Source organism: Zalophus californianus, chromosome X (assembly GCF_009762305.2).
Source record: "Zalophus californianus isolate mZalCal1 chromosome X, mZalCal1.pri.v2, whole genome shotgun sequence".
Taxonomy (NCBI): domain Eukaryota; kingdom Metazoa; phylum Chordata; class Mammalia; order Carnivora; family Otariidae; genus Zalophus; species Zalophus californianus.
In genome coordinates this window covers 87,118,859-87,131,284 of record NC_045612.1, presented here as the reverse complement: position 1 = coordinate 87,131,284, position 12,426 = coordinate 87,118,859, and the positions used below count along the sequence as shown (strand labels likewise).

At 57.2% G+C, this 12,426-nt stretch overlaps 1 protein-coding gene across 3 annotated transcripts; it reads right to left on the bottom strand.

Moving 5' to 3' along the window:
* Nucleotides 1-859: 859 nt before the first annotated feature.
* TFE3 (transcription factor binding to IGHM enhancer 3) lies at nucleotides 860-12,139 on the bottom strand. 3 transcript variants are annotated; one of them, XM_027608870.1, is made up of 10 exons: nucleotides 11,816-12,139; nucleotides 9,358-9,471; nucleotides 7,978-8,272; nucleotides 7,090-7,335; nucleotides 6,903-7,007; nucleotides 5,322-5,439; nucleotides 4,699-4,755; nucleotides 4,451-4,526; nucleotides 3,146-3,320; nucleotides 860-2,705 (listed from the first exon to the last, which is right to left on the bottom strand). In XM_027608870.1, exons 1-10 carry the CDS (start codon nucleotides 11,929-11,931, stop codon nucleotides 2,265-2,267), a joined length of 1,743 nt encoding a protein of 580 aa, XP_027464671.1. In that variant the 5' UTR covers nucleotides 11,932-12,139; the 3' UTR covers nucleotides 860-2,264. The 3 variants fall into 3 exon arrangements, with proteins under 3 accessions (XP_027464671.1, XP_027464672.1, XP_027464673.1); XM_027608871.2 differs by having other exon boundaries at nucleotides 3,173-3,320; nucleotides 11,816-12,137; XM_027608872.1 differs by having other exon boundaries at nucleotides 7,978-8,216; nucleotides 11,816-11,843.
* Between the last annotated feature and the right edge of the window lie 287 nt (nucleotides 12,140-12,426).

The following is a 12,426-nucleotide window of genomic DNA, read 5'->3' as shown; positions in this document are numbered from 1 at the left end:
TGGGCATTACATGTTATGTTCACAAAATGAAAAAGAGAACATGGCAGATTCGAGGAGAAATAAGCCCAGGAAAGGTTATCAGGGAGCTGCCAGTCTGGTGCTAGAGGCTCAGCAACCAGGCCTTTAGGGTCAGTGTGACAGGCCAGAAAGGAGTAGGAAGGGTGGTGGTTCCAATCCTCTGGAGGAGACGCAGGGCCAGGCCTGATCCCCGTCCTGGGAGTCAGAGTCTGGTGGAGGAGTTCCAAAAATAATATTTTTTCCCAGACTTCAAGATTATTTGTTTGTTTACCTCCATTTAAATTCCCCCCAAATGTCAACATTTGTTCCAAAATGGAACTGCTTGCCGGCCCCTCCACCTTTACGGTTTTTGTTTGTGCCCTTTGGACCATCTGGCAGACCTCTACTGCCTGCCAGGAGATATCCTCATATGCTTCCTTATCGGTTTCCAAAGTGAGCGTGTGAGAAAATCTTTGCCCCCTCTGCCCTGGGTGGTGACATGCTTCAAACCAGATCTCTCACTCTCCTAATTTTACCCTTTAGCTCTTCGTCCGTCTACCAGCTGTGTATCTTCAGGGAGTTAAACTCTAGTTCTTGGTTTCTTCCAACATGAAATGGGAATAAGCGGCACTTTCTTGATAGGTAGTCCTTAGATTCAACAATTAGGTGAAACACTCGGAACAGGAAGGTATCTGGCAGGTAGTTAAGGACTGACTGCCTTTTGCTTACAGGTTGTTTTCCTCCAGCCCCTCTAAGTTCTTTTAACCATCCCACTTAAATCTATTTCTTCCAAAACCCTTTCCTCCTCCTGGCCAGCCCCGACCGTGCTCATTGTACAGTTAGATGCAAGGATAGGAGACTCTTTGCCAAAGTTAAAAGCGCATCAAACACGCCTAGCATTTATTATTTTAATCACAAACCTACAGACCCCTTAGTACACCCTCCTTGGGGCTTGACCCTAAGGATCCGAAGCTGACAACCTTGGGTGTATGTGGTAGGAAGGGTGAGGATGGGCAGGGAGTGTCTCTTAATAGCTCTGAAATGGGGAGGATTCCTCCAAATGGAGAACTGGGTGGAGGCCAGAGGTTGGAGGTGACCTAGCTTCTGAGAAGGGGAGGGGGGGTCAATAAAAAAATCAGATAAACCAAAAAGGGGTACATATGCTTTTGCAACCCTCCCTCCAAACCTCTGCTTTGGTGGGGTAGGCTTCCACTTTTTTCCTGGACTTGGGAACTCCCAGAAAGGCCCCTTCCTTCATCCTGTTCCTCTACAGACTGTAAGAATGCTGGGGTGCTGGCTTTGGGAACCTGGACTCAGGACCCCTAATTTCTATCACCTCCCCAAACTGCCCTTCAAGGTAGGAGGCAGGACCCTACCCAAGGGTGAGGGTCTAGCTCTCACTCCTGATGGAGGTCTGGAATGTCGACCCACAAGATTTCAAGATCTGCCCCCTTCTCCAAGGGCGAGGTCGGCTCAGAGCCCTCCTGGGTTAGGTCCCATTGGTCCCAGGCTAAGGCTGGGGAGCTGAAGGACCACTCCCCCCTGCAGCATGGAATGCTTGGATGGGATGTTGCTAAGGGACAAGGTCTGCGATCTCCTCATGGCCTGATCTCACGGACTCCGTGCCTGAAATACCTGCGAGTGGCGGTGCCTATAGGGAAGGGGCGGGGCCTAGCTCCTGCCTTGCTGGAGGGCCAGGACTGAGCTCCCAGGTGAAGGGCTCTCTCCTCCTCACTTCTGTTCCTCGGCTGGACAAGGCGGGGATCAGGGGAAAGGGGCAGGGCTTAAACCCCCAGGGTGAGACCTCTATTATTGTAACTCCTCTTCCTTGCCAGGATGGACTAGACTAGTGGTTCCAAGAGAGGGGGTGGACCGGTATCCTGCTACCTCCTTATCCCAGGAGACCTGGCTAGGAAAGTCCCTAAGCGACAGGGGCCTAGCTCCTCCTGCCTCCTTCCCACACCTGGGCAAGGGCAGGTCCCACGGGGCAGGGGTGAGGCTGTGATCTCCAGGGGACAGGCCCAGAGGTTACCGCCTTCTCCATGGCTGAAACACCTCATCGGTTGGTATTGTGGGGAGGGGGCGGGGCCTCATCTGACTCCTCCTCCTCGCCTGGTTACGGGGGTGGGACCTCATCACATCTGCTCTTCCCCCAGAACACCTGGGCAGGGCAGTCTCACGGGAGGGTGGGGGGGGGAGGCGGGGCCTCATCCTGACACGTCCTCCTTTCCTGGGTGGGGAAGTCCCAGGGGAGGGGTGAGGCCTGATCAGGACTCCTCCTCCATGCTGAAGCTGCTGCGGCGACTGCTGGCCTTGGAGACAGCGGGGGATACCGAAGACAGCAGGGGGTCAGAGGCAGCCCGCAGTGGGGACAGGGCGCCCGACAGTCCCCCCACCCCTCCCTCCTCCTCCTCCATCAGAATGTCCTCCAGCCCCAGGTGGAAGGGGTCCCCCAGATCCCCCAGGTGGTCGCTGGGAAAGTGCAGGTCCAGAAGGGCATCCGAGGGTGGCGCCGGGGGCTGCTGATGGGGAGCACTCTGGGCAGATCCCCCCGCTGCGGGAAATGGTGCTGTGCCTGGCCTGCCCTCCTCCTCAACGTCCAGCTGCTCTGGCTTGAGGCTGTCCGAGGCAGAGGTTGTGGCCAGGGAGAGCAGCCCGGGGCTGGGAGGTACCGGCAGACCATGGATCTGCGCCTGCAATTCTAGCTCCTGCGGAAGGTAGGGGGTGGGGGGGCGGGATCAGATGGGGTTCACAGCTCCTCAGGGGCGGAGAAGTCTGACGGTTCCAAGGGCGGGCTGCCTGGGTGCCAAACCCACCTCTGTGGCTCACTAGTTGTGCGACTCGAGGCAGGTTTTGCTTAAGCTCGCGGGGCCTCCGAGTTGCGCTCTGTACAACGAGTACGAAGCGGGTCCCCGCCTCCGAGCATCAGAGCCAGGACTACCTGAGCAAACGGAGCCAGGCTCCTGGCACGGCGCGCGCGGCACGGGACCTACACCATATGCACGAGCCAATACTCGTCGCTATTCCCGTTAAGGTTCTGGGGACTACTTGTCACCAGCACGCCCGTCGGGGCAGCCCGGGGATCCCCCAAGTGTGCCAGGAAAATGCTGGCCTGCTCTGCCTCTGCCTGTCGGAAGCCCCCTGTCACCTGTGCCCCGGCCTCCTCGTCGCAAACCTGGATCCGGAGCTGCAGGCTGCGGTTGGTTTGCTCCAGGGAGCGCTGCCGGCTCTCCAGGTCTTTGGAGCGTTGCTGCTCCTTCTGCAACTTGCGGATGTAATCCACAGAGGCCTTCAGGATGGTGCCCTTGTTCCAGCGCATCTCCCTGCAGGGCCCGACGGGGGACAGGAGGGAGCGCTGCGTCGTCGGGGGCGGCGGGAGCTGAGGGGGCAACTGTACGCAGCAGAGCAGCCCGCCACGGGCCTAGACCCACAGTTCGGGGGCTGCGGGGTACATCAAGGGGACGGAATGCCCTGCCCAGTTGTTCCGGGGGAAGAGCAGATTCAGGCTCCCGCCTCAGGGCCTCCAGGCCAGCTGTGCCCTCTGCCTCGGACACTCTTCCCCAAACACCCAGAGAGGTGGTTCCTGCCTCACCGCAAACGTTGCCTTGTCGGTCCAGGCCTGCCCTGTGCCCGCCCTCCTCACCCCGAGTTGTAACCCTCACCAACAGTTCCCCCATCTTCTATTCTTTTTTTAAAGTCAGCTCTACACCGAACGTGGGGCTTGAACTCACAACCCTGAGGTCAAGAGTCGCACGCTGGGGCGCCTGGGTGGCTCAGATGGTTAAGCATTTGCCTTCAGCTCGGGTCACGATCTCCAGGTCCTGGGATCGAGCCCTGCATTGGGCTCCCAGCTCACTGGGGAGTCTGCTTCTCCCTCTCCCTCTCCCCCTGCTTGTGCGCTCTCTCTCTCTCTCTCTGACAAATAAATAAAATCTTTTAAAAAAGTCACACGCTCTACCAACTGAGCCCGCCAGGCACCCCACCCCCCATCTTCTCTTCTTTATTTTTCTCCACAACACTCCTCCTAACTGCCCAGATTTTACTTATGTATCTTGTTTGTGGTCTGTCTGCCTCCACTAAAGTATCAGTTCCAGGAGCTCAGGCATTTTTGTCTGTTTTGTCCCTCTGGTATCCTCAGGGCCTAGCGCGGTCCCTGACACAAAGCAGCTCAATGCGTCTCTTGAATGAATAATTAGGAAGTACTAAATGAACCAAAAGCAAAGTGCCTGTGTCATATGGGGACCAGATGAGGCACACAGACTGCAATGTCATGCACCTAAAATTGTAGGTTGGGGACAATGGAGGGCTGTGCCCCTGCTCAGGGTGATGAAGGCTGGATGGGCCAGGGCCAGGAGCGGAAAACCCCAGGCGCTTCCCACCCAGGAACAGCTTTGGAGGAATGGGGCCCTTGTCCCACTTTCCGCCAGCCCAAGGCTCCCCGGCCCAGACTCACGGGTCACTGGACTTGGGGATGAGGGTGCCCAGCTCCTTGATCCTGTCGTTAATGTTGAATCGCCGGCGACGCTCAACTTTGGGGGGGGCGGGGAGAAGAGTGGGAAAGTTGTCAACAGGCTGAGGAGGGAAGAGGAGCTGGGGGGTGGGGAGGCTGTTGAAGGGACAGCCCCCCCCCCCCAAGGAAGGCCAGCATGGACTGAGACAGGGCTACACAGCATGCTGGCAAGGGCGCGGAAGCTCACTCACTTAGGTTGTGATTGTCTTTCTTCTGTCGTTCCTTCAAAAGGGCCTTGGCCTCCGTCTCTGGAAGAGAGTGGGGTGGGGGCGCCAGTCAGGGCCTCTGGACATGGGAGAGAAGGAGGGCAGCAGGCACGGCTGCCGGGGATAGGATCCGGTGGGTGCAGGCAGGGAAGTGACTTTTTTTTTTAAAGTGCCACTTTTATGATTTTTTTAATAAAGATTTTATTTATTTATTTGACAGAGAGAGACAATGAGAGGGGGAACATAAGCAGGGGGTGGGCAGAGGGAGAAGCAGGTTTCCCGCGGAGCAGGGAGCCCGATGCGGGGCTCAATCTCAGGACCCTGGGATCATGACCTGAGCTGAAGGTAGACGCTTAACAACTGAGCCACCCAGGCGTCCCTACGATTTTTTTTTTTTTTAAGAAGCCCTGGTAACAGGTCATTTGTTAAACCCGAGACGAGAGGAAATGGGGTAAAAGCAAGCCCATGGGCCGTGTGGAAGAAGAGGGCAAACAGCCCCTTTCTGTCCGCTTAAACCCCTTCCCCCGGCATCAGGCCCACCTGGTTGCCATGGGGCTCACCCCGGGGGGTACAGAGCGGGCGCATGGGGCCAAGAGCCTGGCCCTTACCAGAGATCTCCCGTTTGATGTTGGGCAGCTCGGCCGGGCAGGAGTTGCTGACAGTGATGGCTGGCGTGGCCACGCCCTGACTACTGTACACATCAAGCAGATTCCCTGACACAGGCAGCTGGGGACAGGGAAGGCAGAGACGACAGCTAGGACCAGTCCCAGGCCTGGCCCCTTCTCAGAACCCAGCCCCCACCCCTCCACACGCTCCACAAATAACCTAATGCAAGGAGTGGCTGGCTCAACGCAGGGACCCTTCCTTCTCGTTCAAGGGAACTTTGCGTGGCGACGCAATAGCGGGGGACAGGCTCACGCAGACCCACCCTGCTTTGCCAGGGGACCTGAGTCTGCCAGACCTGTCCATCATGCCCCTGCACACCCTCAAATACCTCAGCGACCTCTGAATCCCCTCTACCCAACTCTGGGGGTAGCTCTGAGAAGCAATGCTGGAAAACCACCCGTTCACAGGTCTTTGTCGGCTACGATGCACATTCCAGCCCGTTAGCCCCTCCTAGCACAACATTCCAAGTCGGCATTCTTGGAACACTCCAGCTCAATCTTCTCAGACCTTGGGAAATTGTCATGGTAACGTTCCATCCAAAAGCTGGCCTTCCGGAGAGTTCCAGCACGATCTCTAGTCTTCTGCCATGACTGTGTCGCACATGGTCATGCACCAAGCTCCTGACTTCTAGTATCTTCTTACGCCTTCTGATCTCTCAGGATTTCTTGTCCAACTACTCAATGAGCGCTGCTTTTATGCCAGTCTTGATTTTTTTTTCTCTCTCCTTCGCCCTCTCCCGGATATACTCTAGGGCAACACACTAATCCCTAAGGATTGGTCCCACCTCTTGATGAGTTATATCTCTTGAAACTCCTGCTAGTCTGCTGGATCCATGTGATATAACGCCCCAGTCTCTAGCTGTTTCCAAATCAATAAAAAGTTCTGATAAACTGGTGCCAAATTTATACACGCTTCTGTCTTTTCGGTGTGTCGGAAAGAAACAAAGCCACAGCCCCTTGGTATGTCCCAAAGCAAGTTATGGGACTCCTGGAATGTTCCAGAACCAGAATGGTATAATTTAGTGGCACATCCCTTGCTCTAGAGAGTTTTATCCACTCTCTACAAGGACCCAGCCTCTTGGCATGGTTCACTGAAAGAGATGTTGTACGTTCCAATCACCCCAAGGTTCAGCCACACTGGGTTTTAAGACTTTTGCTATGTTCCAATCGCTACATGGTTTGGGTATGTCCCAACGACCTGAATCTCTTGGTACATTCAAATTGCTACAAGAGTCCCATTCCTTGGTCCCTCCCACATGGCAGCTTGAGGGCTTGGGTATAGCCCTGATTATTTCCATGGAGTCCCTGCCCTTGTATCTATCAACGTCTACAAGGTCTACCTCTCCCCGAAGCCCAACACAAGGTACCAGGGCCCTGGTATGCTCTCTTTTCATCCCACGGCCTTCTTCTCTATCTTAGTATGATCCAAAGTAAGGGTCTTATATACACAGCCAGCCTGGGTGTCATCTCAGGGATAGAGGGATGCGACTAATGGTCAGCCAGCCTCCCATCTCAGGGCCTCACCGTGCTGGGGAGCTGCAGCCCTGCAGTGCCTCCGGGCAGATAGCTGAGCATCTCATCGTTGTAGCTGGATTCCAGGCTGATGATCTCATCAATGACATCGTCAATCTAGGGGAAGAAGGGAACATGGACGAGTGTTAGAAGAAGCTGCACGAGGGAGAGCACGGGAAGGTCGTCTGCAGCCGCTTACCTCCTTCTCTGAGCTGGACCCAATGGTGAGTAGTGCCATGGGGCTGTTGGGAGCGCTGCCTGCGGGGCCCGCAGCATGGGCAGCCTCGGGCGCAGGGAGCGGCTGGGCACTAGCAGCCCCTGGTGGTGGGGTGAGGGCCTGGGAAGCCAGCTTGGGGCCGAGCGTGGTGGACAGGTACTGTTTCACCTGTTGCCGGCGTGCCTGCTGTAGGTGGTAGCGTGTCGGGTTCTCTAGATGGGTCTGCACCTGTAGGACGAGGGCGAGGAAGGATGGAAGGGGACAAGGTAGGATGGGGTGACTCTGAGCCCCAGGCTGACCCTCAGAGGTCATCTGTTTCTAGGCTCAGGCCAGCAAACTAGGCCCAGAATCTGAGATGCCCCTACCTCCCCAAATCCTGGGAAGTCTCCCCCAGGACCCAAACTCTCTTTCTCAGAAATTCCTCACAGCCCCCCAAGAGCCACCCATGGCTGACCAGAAACCCTCAATTTCTGGAGCACCCTGTCACAGTTCCCAAGAGTCCCCGCCCCCCATCTCTGACATCACCTAGGAGAACTGAGAACCACACATGGCTTCCCAAGTCACCCCAGTGGCCAAACTCCTAATGTATCACACGCACAGGAAGCTCTTCCCGCGAAGTTCTTCCTGGGGTTACTTCACAGGAGGCCCCAGCGCCCATTCGAGGCACTCACCACCTTCCATGGTCCACCCAGACATCCTGTGGCTCCCAAGAACCCCTCGGAAGCCCTAAACACCAACGGGACACTAACACAGCCTATCTGAACAGTAACTGGGACCATCTTTAGAGCCCCTAGGACCTCGGCACAAAAGCCACCACGACCACTCCTCAGTCACTGAGACCCCTCCCAGGGCCTCTGGGTGTCACCTTACCTTGAGCACCTCCCTGGGCACCTGAGCAGGGGGAGGACGGCCCAAAGTGTGGCCCCCCGCAGAGACGCCAACGACCGAGATGGCGGGAGAGGCAGGGGCAGGGCTGGGGAAGGAAGAGGCTGCGGCCTGTTCCCGTCGCTCACGCCTCTCCTGCTCCTGGGCCTGGGCCCGCATTAGCTGCTGCCGCAGCAAGACCCGTGATGAAGAAGAGGCCGACATGGCAGGGGTCCTGGAGCCCCCTGCAGAAGATGATGCAGAGAGTGGAGCTGGGGTGGCTTGCAGTGATATTGGGAGGCTGTGGAATGGGAAATACGGGGCCACAGGTAAGCTAAAAGTCTCATCCCATGCCTAAGGGGTCATTGTGGGATACAGCAGATGCCGGGCTTCGGCCTGTTGTCCGCCGTCAGGGGCCACAATGTGGAGGGGGGGTACCCAGGAACCAGGCCTGGTCACGGCTCTCAGGGGTCACAGTCTGACAGGGGAGACACAGGAACTGAGCCCAGGCCCAGCCCTCAGGGGTCACTGTCTGATGGGGGAGACAGTGGAGCCAGGCCAAGTCCCAGCCCTTAGAGGTCAGTCTGGGGGTGGGGGGGGGAGTTTCAGCCCTTGGTCCTTATGGTGAAGGCTGGATCGGGGCCTGTTCAAACATTGAGGAGAGATGCCACTGCTAGGCTCTGGGAGAGCGGTTCATCCTATTTAAAGGAGCGCAGAAGGATGCCAAATTGGGGCCGTGGCACTAGATTAGGATACACAGGGCTCTTAAGCTCAATTTGGGGCTGAGGATGCTCCCTGAACTCCTGGTCTTGGGCATCTGGCTACAGGGGCAAGTGCAGGCGCTTCGTCTGCCCCTGCCTGGGCCTCTAGTCCCAGGAGCTAGTCAGTCTTGAAAATCTCAGAGATTTCACAATCCTCTCTTCCTGCCCCTCTTCCAGGTCCCCTCCCCTCTCTTAGAGCCCAGGCCGATGACTCAGCACATTTAGACTTCCAGGCTGGGGGAAAGAAGAGACCAGCAGGGGTTCCTCAAGGGTTGGGGGTGGGTGAGTCTGTTGAGTGGGGGAAGGGGTGAGCAGGGGTTGTGGGTATGGCTCCGCGGGGTGGCTGGGCACACACAGGCCATCCCAGGTTCCCTGCAATATTTGTGTATGAATGGGTATGCGGGTTGGGGGGCGGGGGGGGGGGGAGTGGGCACAGGAGGTCTGGCTCAAGCTAATGGAATCCCAGCTTGGCCACCTGCTTTCCTGTGTGATATACTCTCAGGCCCCTAATTTTCTGATCAGGAAAATGCAGGCTGCCGAAAGGGTTGGCCTGGCACTGAGGGCCTCTGCCCCAGAGGGGATGGAGGGGCCTGAGGACTTGGGAGGGGAGTCAGAGGAGACAGACCTTGAGCGTAGTGGTGGGGGCTGGCTTTTGAGCTCGTAGTAGCTGTCCGGATCGAGGACGCTTTCTAATTCGATGTCGGCAACAATCCCAGATTCCGGAAGCAAAGAGTTGAGGCTGAGGGTGAAAGGGAGCGAAGGGTGATGGTCAGTGAGTGTATGGAGACCTCACTCCCCTCCAAGAGAGAAAGAAAGAGTGGGCAGTGGGAGGAGAGAGACACCAGGGGAGAGGGGAACAGAGTGCATCCCTCAGAGGAGGCCACTCCTCTGGGTACCACCATCGGGAATTCCCAGGTCTTCCTCCCTCCCCACACCCCTCTTCCCTCCCCACTCTCTTTTGCTCTGTTACCCATAGTCCCTTAGGATTAAAAATGGTAAGAGTGCCTGGATCCCAACTCCTCACTCTTAACACAATCAAGCGTAACAACCTGGATTTGAGGGAAAAGAGAAGTGAAGAGTTTGGGAATGACAATTCACTTTGCAGGAGTCCTGACTTTGCATTCAGAGTTCTTCCAGTCCCCACACCCCCTTACTGGGGTCCTGGCAGCTGAAGGTGAGCCCGTGTGGGTCTATACACTTAACAGCACGGTAGGAGCATCCTTCGCACAACAGTCCATTGTAACACAAACTGAATGCATCACAACTAGGGTCGATGATTCACTTGAGGGAAGGATCCACGACTTTGCAAATGGTTCCCCCCCCCAGCCAGAGTTCAGGGGATGCCAGTACACACACAAATACAAAACAGAAATATCAAGGGCTCTCCTCATTCCAGCAATTTGGATTTAAAAGAGAAGTGGGATGGATGATCCGCTTACACGAGCGAGCGTTCTTTTCTTGGCGGGAGGAGCCTGTCCAGCGCTCTCCTGTTTTTTTGGATAGAACCACACACACACACACACACACACACACACACACACACACACACCCCTCTAATACCAACACCCACTGACACAAAATAAAAAGCCACGTGCACCCCCCCTTTCAACTATTCCCACTACTGTGATGAGCCAGGTTGTTATGAAGGCATCAGAAGATGGGGAAGCATTAGGTGCAAAGGCTCCTGATCAGCCCTCCAGGCCGGGGGCGGGGGGGTGCGAGGAGCAAGACCCTAGTGTGTAGGGGGCATTCACAGTCACATGTTAGAATCCTGAGACACTGTGGGTGACTTCGCTTGACGAGAACTCTCTCCCCTCCCAAGGATCTGTCTTCTTCCTTTCCTCACCCTCAGATGGGGACCTAAAACAACCCAGGAAGTCGGGAAGAGGAAGCTCGGGGAGCCGCTGAGCTCAGCACAACCCCAGGAAGAAAGCAGGCAAAGCCCCATCTCCTGCTCACACCCATTGCCCAGAAGTTCGAAGAGATGGGCCCTGGGGTGGGCAGGGTGTGGACAGAGAGGGGCTTACAAGCCTGCTGGTGGAACTGAGGATGCGAAGAGGCCACAGAGGACCCACCCAGGCAGGGATGGTGCAATTGGTGCTCATTCCAGCTCTAGGGACAGATTCGAGATTATTTCCAGGGTCTGACAGACAGACTGGGAGGGGGAGAAAAAGAATGTATGCGCGCGCGTGTGCGTGTGCACATGTATGTGCGCGCGCGCGCACGCGCGCGCAGGGGGTAAGCCAGGCTGGCTGAGAGGCTAGGATGGGTGGCAGCAGGAACAAGACCCTCGTCTGGGTTCCCAAATAAGGTCTGAGGCCTTCTTCCCTGACCTAAGAAGTAGCACCATCTCTGTTGCCTCTGTCTGCCTCGCTGTCTCCCATTCAAGCCCCTAGGGGTGTGGGAAGAGGGCTTTTCCACTATCCCTGGGATCTGACCCAGCTGGGTGGGTGGGCAGGGGTGAAGTGATTACTCGGGTCAAGTCCTGAATGTTGCTTCTCTTGCTCACTCACACACACACAAAGCTGGTCCCGCGTAGCATATCTGAGATACCCCCAAATCCCTCCAGAGTCCTGTTATCCCCAAACAGAGCCTCAAGCAACCGGCCACTGGGAATCAACCAGCTTCCAAGACAGCACTTCTGTCTCCCAGTGTCTCCCAGGACCCCTTCTCTGACACTGAGGGAAAAGTCCCTTCAGATCAGTGCCTCACCTACAGAGTTCCACCTCAAATTCATTCCCCTCACACCTGACTCAAGGAGCCCAAATTCAGCATCAGTCCCCCAAGTTCAGTTACCCTAGACCAGGCTCTGGACACAGCAGAATCTTCCCCCTCTAAACCCAGTCAAGAGCCCCCCAAATCGGCACCAGGCCTCCCTTAAGGCACTTCCATGACTTGTTTAAGCCTCAGTCCAAGCAGGCCACCGCCGGATTCCTTAGGTACCCCCGCCCAAGACCGGCGCCCCGACGTCCTCCAAGCCTAGGCCGAGGGCCTCCAATCCCAGTCCAGGGCTCCCGTTGTCCCCCCCAGATCAGATCCCCAGGAACCCCAGTCGGCACTACCGGCCCCAGGCGGCCCCGCACCTGAGCAGCTGGGCCGAGTCGGCTGGCCTGCGCTCCTCCAACAGCACGAACACGGCACGAGGGCCTTCCGCGCTGGCCTCTACGCCGTCCCGAGCTGGCTCGGCCGCATGAGACATGACGCCCGGCCCCGGGCGAGCCCTGCCAGGCCGGTCGGGCCTCGGCCCGGTCCCCCTAACAAAATAAGAGTCCCCCTCCCCCCGCTCGCCACCGCCTCCTCCGCTAAGCCATGGAGCGAGCTCTGCGCGGGCGGGCGGCGTCGGGGCGATGGGATGGGCCGTGAGTCATCCCCCGCCCTGAACGGACCAACACCCCCCCCCAACCTAACCCCGGACGACCGCCCTCCTCCCCCTCGTCCTCTTCCCCCTCCTCCCTGGGCTGGGGAAACTCCACAGGAAGTGACCGCACAGAAGATGGACGGCTCGTCGGGCCACCCCCTCTGAGTGAGGCGGCCAATCATCGAGGGGTGGCTCGAGGGCCCGCCTTAAACTACGCCTCCGACGCGGAGGGAAAACTAGATTCGGCCGGCCCTCATTCCGAGAAGGACGCATCTAGGCCACGCCCTCAGAGACAGAGGCAAATCAGCGAGAGATACTTTGATTACGCCACGCCCC

Coding starts and splice junctions, on each gene's coding strand:
- TFE3 (XM_027608870.1), bottom strand. CDS start 11,931: ATGTCTCATGCGGCCGAGCCAGCTCGGGACGGCGTAGAGGCCAGCGCG. Junction 4,756..5,321: donor CATCAAACGGGAGATCTCTG/GTAAGGGCCAGG, acceptor ACTCTCTTCCAG/AGACGGAGGCCAAGGCCCTT. Junction 2,706..3,145: donor ACGAGGAGGCCGGGGCACAG/GTGACAGGGGGC, acceptor TACCTTCCGCAG/GAGCTAGAATTGCAGGCGCA.